Here is an 8721-nt window from a genome sequence, read left to right on the forward strand (position 1 = left end):
TCTCATCCAAGAGGCTTCATCAGCTCTGACTGACTAGCTGGGAGTTCCACATACTTTTATCCTTAAGGAGCCATTAACACCTGAGTTTAGGCGTCAACCACAGCCACACCTAGCCACAAAAGACCCTAACGAACCCCACTGTGCCAGGGGAGCACTAACGACTCACGTAACGAGGGGGAGGAGCAACAAACCCCCAATTGAAACTGAAACTCAGGTGTTAATGGCTCCTTAAGGATAAAAGTATCTGGAACTCCCAACTTGTCAGTCAGAACTGATGAAGCCTCTTGGATGAGAGGTGGAACGTCTTCAAGGAACTCAAGCAAGTCCAGTTGCTATGATTAATCTACAAGAATATTTTCAAAAGAATCCTGTTTTTGTGTGACTCCACCAGTAGGTAATCCAAGTTCAGTCCAATGTTTGTCAAAGTCACACAGCAGCTTTGTAACAGCCACAATGAAACACATCTGTACGGATATTCTGGCACTTGTTTGATGAGGAAAGACAGTGAATTCTTGCAAATCAAGTCACTGTGACTTGGTGATTTATTGTTTTGAGGAAGTATTTTTTTCATGTATGATATTTTTCTCATTTATTTCTTATGCAACATCAGGTGAAACCTAATGCTGGTGACAGGAGGTTAAAACAAAGACTCACTTTGTTGCTTGCAGATAATATTTTGCAAGGAACCACATCCCCAAACCTTTTGAGTGTATCTGTGAAAATCTAGTCATTGCTGATAAGAGGCGACCTCCAGGCACAAACCTTTCAAACCAGCCCGTCCAGCTTTCTTCCTTCTCCACCTAAAGGGGTTTTTTTTCGTAGCAGTACAACATTCACACAAGCCTGACTGTGTGACACTGATCCTGTTGTGACCAATTTCCCAAGGTCACCTGGAGTAAATACGAGTGTAAAACAAAGAACTCCACCCAGTCATAAAGTGTCTGCCGAGACTGTTTATTATTTCACATGCTCAGTCACTCAGCGTCAGGGCAGATCAGGACAACATTCATCACTAACGAATGCCACAGATGCCATTCGATCAACCACAATGCTTAAAAGCTGGCAGTGGATCCTTTGGGTTCTGTGGTTTGCAGGGTGAGGCCTCCATGGAGAGGGCTCGAGGGTATCTGGAGTTTGAAGATGCTTTGGGCTCTTTGTCGTGTTCCTTGAGCCATTTCTGAGCACAAGACTGCCAGAACGTGAGGTTTGAACAGTGCATACTAACAGGATGGCTGATGGGTGTATATTTGAGGATTAATGAGAAGGTTGTGCAGGATTTGCCAAGAGCCATGTGGCCCAATGATTAGCAGGACAGGATGATAAAAATCCAGCCCTGAGCTCAGACTAACAACAGTCTTAAAGAAGTGTTGTGTGAGATATGAATAAAATCCAGCTAAGCTATGTCCTGAAGTCAGATATCATCTTGGTCTTGTAAAGAGGTAAATAGGCTGTTGTTGTTGTTTGCAGAGACATTAACTGGTTGTAAGTGGGACGGCTCATCTGTTACAGTAAGTGGCAATTAAAAAGGAAGAGAGAAAACCAAGAAGGAGAACCAGAGTTACCAGTTTAAATTCCACTGTGAGAGGGACAAACTTTTACCAGGAACAATTCAAGACGTTCATGCTGCACTGGACGCATCTGTCGAGGACTAGCTGTCTGCAGATTCATGCAAGTAAGACATTATTTATTCTAACTAAACAGTATAGAGGACCGTAACACCTAAAACCAGTCGCTTCTGCTTCAAGGTAAATGTTAGCATTAACATCTTTCAGCAGTGTTTTTCAAAAATGTTCCGAGATGAAAAAGTCAATGTTGGTGTCATGAAGACGGTACGTTAAATGTGAGGAAAAGACTCAGAATTAAATGTCCTGTAGTCAATGTAGCTGTAAAAACTAAGCTTTTTTGTGATGTTTGTGCCTTTGTTTGGAGAGAAAGAGAGAACATGGCAGAACAACACACCAGCTGGAACATGCTTGGCTCAGATTCCATCTGAGACCTGAGTAAACAACGTCACACACCTTCTTTAATTTATTCTTTTATTTACTGTTTTGCAGACGTCTGTACCGTACAGAAAAAAACATGACCTGTATTAGGAATAGAGGAGATCCGAAAGATTGCAAAAGTCTGAAGCATGTCAGACTGAACAAGGGCCGAAAAACAAGGCAGAATATTTTATTTTACTATGAGGAAACCCATAAAAAACACTTTACAAACCTTCAGTGAACAGCTGAGCAACAACTATTCTATAAGCAGTATTTATAACTTTTCAAAGACTGTTCAGAAAGATAATTTGGTACCACTGGATGAGAGGTTTTAACTGGTATACGTCCTTATTCCAGTTAAGGTACAGCTCAACGATGACGCTTGTTTTACATTTTCTGTGTCAACAAAGAGCGATGTCGTCTGCATATAGGGTGAACGCTGCAGTCTTTTTGTTATTTATAGCTTCAATGTGATTAAGTTACCTTATATAAGTCTACTACCTAATGCTGTAGTGTAGACATGAAGTTAAACTAAAAATTCCTTTTTGGTTTAAGGCTGGTTGTTTCCTTTGTTTTTAGCAAATACAGTTTAATCTGTACTATGAACTTACTTCCCTCGTTAAGTACCTGAAGTACATTAAATTAATGTGCTAGTTTTACCTGGTTGCATGTTTGTATGGTTGGTTGGTTGGTTGGCAGATAGATATAATGATAAAAACTGTGTTCTGCTCATCGATATTATAAACTGATGAAAAGACATTCATTCAACATTTTTGCTGTAAAAACGTCTGTGATTATTAAAGATCCCTCTAATTTAACAAACTAATCTGTGTAAAATGACAGAACCACTACTTTAGTTTCTTGTTTTTGTTCACGGTAACTAACTGGGTCTAATCTTATTTACATCTTTTATCTCTTTTTTTCTCTTTTTGTGACTTTGCTGAGGATATTTTCATTAAATCCAGTAAGACAAGAGCTGAAAGTTGTCATTTAGGAGATGCAGAGAATGTTTGGTGAAGTCTGGATCGTTTTCTTTTTTTTAAAAATTCAAATTGTGTTGAAATATGGGTTACATTTATTTGTATAACTAATACTTTGAGTTTTAACTTGTGACAAAACAAGTGGGGAAGTCATTTTATATTTCCCAGAAATCTAGAAATGTGTCACCCTTGCATGTCTGAGTAACATAATGCCATTCTTCACTCAGAAACATGGCTGCTGCTTTGTCTGAGGAGCAGTTTCGGTGCACCATCTGTCTGGACAGCTTCAAAAATCCCGTCTCCATCCCATGTGGACACAACTACTGCCTGGAATGCATCAAACGCTACTGGGACACAAAACGTAAGTCGGACTGTCCACTCTGCAAAGAGACCTTCAAACCCCGTCCGGACCTCCGGGTCAATGTGGGCTTGAAAGACATCACGGACCAATTTAAAAGGTTTGTTGGCGTTCGAATGTTTGCATATGTACATTTTTATACAATTTATTAGCAAATCAAGCTCATCTGCTTTTCATCTGTCTGACTGACATTAATTAGACCTGTTAAATCAAAAGGTCCCTGAAGGGCAGACCTGCGTCCAAGCCAGTGCCACCAAAGCGAGCGCCCCAGAGGCAGTCGTCCAGGTCTGACGTGGTTCCCTGTGACTTGTGCGATGAACACACGGTAGCAGCAGTCATGTCGTGCCTCGTCTGCCAGACGTCTTATTGCAGTTTTCACCTGACGCCTCACCAGAGGGATACAGTGCTGTTGAAGCACCAGCTGACGGATCCGGCCGACTTCGCCACCAGCCACCTCTGCAAAAACCACAACAAGCAGCTGGAGATGTTCTGCAAGACCGATCAGATCCCTGTTTGTCTGAAATGCACAGAGAGGGACCATAAGTACCATGAGACCGTCCCCATGGAGAAGGAGAGCAAGAGGATCAAGGTACAGCTGCACTGTCATCAGTTTTCACTTCATTCAAAATATCGACAATGTCTCTTACAAAGCACATTAAATTTGTGATATAACTTGGACATAAATGTCAACCTTTGCAGACTCAGCTGAAGAAAACCGAAGCAGAGTTTGAACAGATGATCCAGGCTCGAATCAGAAAGACTGAGGAGATCAAGCATGCACTGGAGATGAGCCAAGTCAGTCTTGTGTTACAAACATGAACCTTGATTTTGTGAATGTACGCTGTTTCATGTATAACCAGCATAATGCATACCAAGTCGGTCACCCTAAGCAGCAGGGAAAAACTTAAATTTATTGGAAGAAAAATTATGGAAATCCAGGTAATCCAGCCTTTAGGCCTCGTCAAAGACTCGCCCCGAGTCTAAAAAACACAGATTCTTGGGTTTCATGTGCTTTCTGTGTCATTCTTCTTCTTCTTCACAGTCAGTTTCCAGTTTCTCCAACATTACACCTTTCCTTTTCATAGAGTAGTTTCACAGTGTTTCAAGAGAGTTGTAGGTGAGCTGGTGTGCTCGAGCTGCAGTGTGTGGGGAGGGCTGGGTGGACAGAGGGGCAGGGACTTTATGGATTCGCATATTCTATAAGAGGCAACGGTATAGAGGTAATCCACCACAGGAGTACACTCTAAAAAAATGATGGAACGTTAATGAGAACAACAGTAAACCAGAATCCATTGTCCATGTTGAAGCTCGACCCTTTATTTTCTTTTTGGGATCAGACAAATGCTTCACTAGCTTTTACAAAAAGAGTTCTGCTTGGTCTAACTGGTCGTAATAATGCTGTCCCCAGCCCCTGGGATAAGTCTTTTGTTGGTTCTAGTCTGTTGGCTGTATGTAAGATGGAAGTAGCCACGGTGACATCACCTGTTGGTTTCTACGTTACTGTTTTGAGGCTTTAATTTATAATTTCTACTTCACCACCTGAGTCGTCTGATGGAAAATGAACATTATTTTGTATTGACAAAGTTCTAAAACTAGCATTTCAGACCACAAACTCATTAGTAAAATGTTTTCTGTGTCAACAAAGCAACTGAGAAGTAGATTTTTTTTATAGACTTCTATACAATCTGACTTCCTACTGCAACCAGAGAAGTCGCCCCCTGCTGGCTGTTAGAAAGAATGCAGGTGTAAGGCACATCTTCGCTTTTAGGGCCCAAATACTACCTTCACCTTTTATACAGAGACCAGAAAACTCTCCTGGCCAAGAGTAGTTTCTTTGGCTTTTTCTGTGGTGTCCTTGTTTTCCAATGTGGTGCTTCTGTTCAGCAGTGCTGCCCCCTCTGGTGAGAAGAACAAACTGTCCTCTCACTCATTTCTGAAGTTTTGCTTTTTGTGGAAATGTGTGGCTGCACGATGCAGACTGCATGAACTCTGACTCAGACTGTGAGAAGATGAATCCTCGTAAACTGCTGGTACCGTAACTACAGTTTGTGAAATTCCTATGTAAATGTATGCATATCTGCAGATACAGAAGGAAAAAGAGATCCAGACAAGTGTCCAGGTGTTCACGATGGTGATCAGCGCCATCGAGAGGAACCAGGCTTTGCTCATCGAGGAGATCGAGGAGAAGCAGGAGGCCGTCGAGAGGAAGGCGGAGGAGCTTCTGAATAAGCTCAAGCAGGAAATCAGTGAGCTGCAGCGGACACGCAGTGAGCTGCAATCACTGGAGCGCACCAGGGACCCTGTTCATCTGCTGCAGGTGAGCCATGACAGGAAAACACAAGCTGATAGGCAACAACACAGCCTGTCGTTGTGATTCACTACAGATCTGTACAATGAGCACTGTCAATACTGAGCCTTGTTGGAAAGTGTCTGTTGCATATTTAGTTTGCATTAATCAATAATGGTTGCCACTGTTTCAGAGCTCTGCACGTCTCAGTGCTGCGCCGCCCATCAGGGACTGGTCCGAGGTCAGAGTCCAGTCGTTCGTTTACATCGGAACGGTGAGGAGAGCTTTCTCCAAGCTGCTGGACATCTGCAATGAACTTGACAAGAAACTATCCACAGAAGGTCAGTAATGTGTGAAATAATGAAATGCCTGCTGAAAAGTTAAGTCTTTATTCTCTAGAAGGGTTTTTATTCGTACCATAGTACAGATCTGAAACTGCAGAATCTGAGAGCATGTTGATTTTACTGCCCGTATGTTTCATGTTATTTTTCTGGTCTTTTGCAGAAGTAAGCAGTGTGAATAAATATGCAGGTACGTGTAAAGAAATGAACACGGACACAAACGAGTTGCTGACATGAGAGCACATGAATCTGAACAACATGTTGTGAATCCAAATATTCTGCAGCCAAACACCTCGCTGAAACATTTGTGACTTCAGTCGAAAAAAACAACAAAAAAACATTACTTTTATAATATTTTGGGGGAAAAAAACACTTTAAAAAATGTTCAGTACAAACACCAGATCAGTAAAACTGCCAAATGTGGTTCTAAATATCTTCTTCATTCGGTTTTTCTTTGTGCTGCTTGTTTTTTTGTTTGCTGTGAGCAATTTATTTCTGTTCATGAACATGATCTCATCAGTTCTCTGCTGCTGTTTTGTCTTTCTGTCTCCAGTGGATGTAACTCTGGACCCTGAGACGGCTGCAGGATGGCTGGTTCTGTCCTCGGATGGTAAAAAGGTATTCTAGTGTGCGAGTGTATTAAATAGTTTCCGTATTGTGAAAACCATCTCACAGTGTTGAGGAAGCTTTGATGAATACATGTGCATGACTGCGAGCAGCTCACTTGCATTGGTGATCATTGCAGTATGACTGGGCTTTATAGAGACAACTACACAACTGACATTTAGACCACGAGTATGTCTTAGGAAACACAAGCTAGAATTTGTTTGAGAACATTTGTTGTGTGGTTGGGATGTAATGAGAAGAGATCAGGGATACAACTGGTGCTGACGATGTTTTAATTGAGATAAATTATGATCCACAGGTGAGCCTCAGCTCCCATCAGAGGAGACTCTCGTTTCACGATGACCCCCGCAGGTTCGACTCCTGCGTCTCCGTTCTGGGGAAGCAAAGCTTCACCTCCGGGAGACACTACTGGGTGGTTCAGGTAGGAGCTCAGGACACAACAAGTTAAAGTGCAAAACCCCTGTTGTCAAAGTCAGAGTGGGAGTCGCAAGCTGGAAACCTGCAGCTTATGTTAGTGTTTATGAGTAGCATATTATCCAAAGTGGGACGCAAAATCACCACGAGAAATGGATTCAGTTTTCTTGTTACTGAATTAGCTCAGAAGAACGTCATGAACACCGTGAAGTGCAACGAACTGGCAACAAGACTGTGAGACACACAGGGTGATATACAAGAGGTAATGAGGGAAGATGGGAAACAGGTGAGGAGAACAATCAGGGAGCAGGTGTGAGGAGATGGGGGAAGGGCATGCAGGAAGTGAAGCTAAAACAGAGACAACAGGTTAGTGATTTCAAAATAAAACAGGAAAGACAAGACATGAAATGTGCAAAAATAAAACGGAAACTTGACAGACATGACAAAGAAGGTCGTTTCAGTGTAAACAAGTGACACAATGGTATGACTTTGTGTGAGAGGATGCATTTTAGTAAATGTGAACAAAATTCAGTAGAAATAGTTAGAATTTATCGTTAACATCTTTAACATAATGTCTCTTGTCACTTGTTCATGTCATTTTCAGCCAGAAGAAATTAAATTCAGTATGAATGTACATTTTTCATGGGTATGAATAATTTGGGGCCAAACTGCACGATGCATTTACTGTATATAAGTAGGATTTGGCTTTTAAGACTTCTACTGTGTGTTTTATTGTGACTTAAATAAGCACAAAGCATCCAGATAACTCCCCGTTGGATCAAACAATGCTCACATCTTTCCTTATGTGTTAGGCTTCGGTGTCCATTGTATGATGTGTGTGGTATCTAGGAAATGTGAATTTAAAGCCAATGAAATCTGCACTCTGGTGTTTCAGGTTGGGGATAAAACGGACTGGGATCTCGGCGTGGCCCGGGAGTCCATCAACAGAAAAGGCGCCATCACGGTGCGTCCCGACAGCGGCTACTGGGCCATCTGCCGGAGGAAGAGCGGCCCTCTGAGCGCCTGCACCGGCCCCTCCGTCACCCTCCACCTCCAGCAGACTCCTCAGAAGGTCGGCATCTTCCTGGACTACGAGGAAGGATCGGTGTCCTTCTACAACGCAGAAGCAAAGACTCACATTTACACGTACAGCCAGTGTAACTTCACCGAGCCTCTGTACCCGTACCTAAACCCCTGTCTCCATGACAACGGGAGGAACACGGCACCGCTGGTCATCTGTCCGGTTGAGCAGCTCACTGTGGACGCTGTAGCATTATGAATCCAGGACACATGATCAGATGTTAATGGCATGCACGCCACGAAAACAAGGGCTCGATTTACACTCTGATTAGCTGATCTGGAGACGGACGTTTGGTGTAGCTGAACACAGACATGTCTGGGATCAGAATGTGTTTGGATCTGCCAGACAGACAAAACAAGAACAGATATTAACCACACTGTAAAAAAGAAATAAATAGAGTCGTACAGCAGCTGGGGTGACATGCTTTTTTTTTTTAAGCACATTTTTTACATGAGACTATGTTTATTTTTTCTTGGCTTTTTAATGTTATAATATACATACATACATATATATATATAAATGCTATTGTTTTTAGACACACATAAGCAATATATATATATATGCATACAGTCGTCCTCAGATGTATTCATAGTCTCCCATTAAAGAAGGAAAAAAACATCAGTCACTGAAATAAGTTGAAATAAACAAAAG

General features: G+C 42.1%; 1 protein-coding gene across 1 annotated transcript; it reads left to right on the forward strand.

The window, feature by feature from the left end:
* The first annotated feature begins 1598 nt into the window (after positions 1-1598).
* On the forward strand, positions 1599-8473 carry LOC103355775 (E3 ubiquitin-protein ligase TRIM39-like). Its single transcript, XM_008279689.1, has 10 exons — positions 1599-1672; positions 3190-3420; positions 3537-3909; positions 4020-4115; positions 5404-5637; positions 5801-5948; positions 6112-6138; positions 6502-6566; positions 6874-6996; positions 7885-8473. Exons 2-10 carry the CDS (start codon positions 3194-3196, stop codon positions 8266-8268), a joined length of 1677 nt encoding a protein of 558 aa, XP_008277911.1. The 5' UTR covers positions 1599-1672; positions 3190-3193; the 3' UTR covers positions 8269-8473.
* The last annotated feature ends 248 nt before the right edge of the window (positions 8474-8721 follow it).

Source organism: Stegastes partitus, unplaced genomic scaffold, assembly GCF_000690725.1.
Source record: "Stegastes partitus isolate 25-593 unplaced genomic scaffold, Stegastes_partitus-1.0.2 Scaffold168, whole genome shotgun sequence".
NCBI classification, from domain to species: domain Eukaryota; kingdom Metazoa; phylum Chordata; class Actinopteri; family Pomacentridae; genus Stegastes; species Stegastes partitus.

Bases quoted from the DNA above. Each gene is read 5' to 3' on its own strand.
- LOC103355775 (XM_008279689.1), top strand. From the start codon at position 3,194: ATGGCTGCTGCTTTGTCTGAGGAGCAGTTTCGGTGCACCATCTGTCTG. The intron at 3,421-3,536 runs GTTTGTTGGCGT...TTAAATCAAAAG, and splicing joins ATCACGGACCAATTTAAAAG to GTCCCTGAAGGGCAGACCTG. The intron at 6,567-6,873 runs GTATTCTAGTGT...TATGATCCACAG, and splicing joins TGTCCTCGGATGGTAAAAAG to GTGAGCCTCAGCTCCCATCA.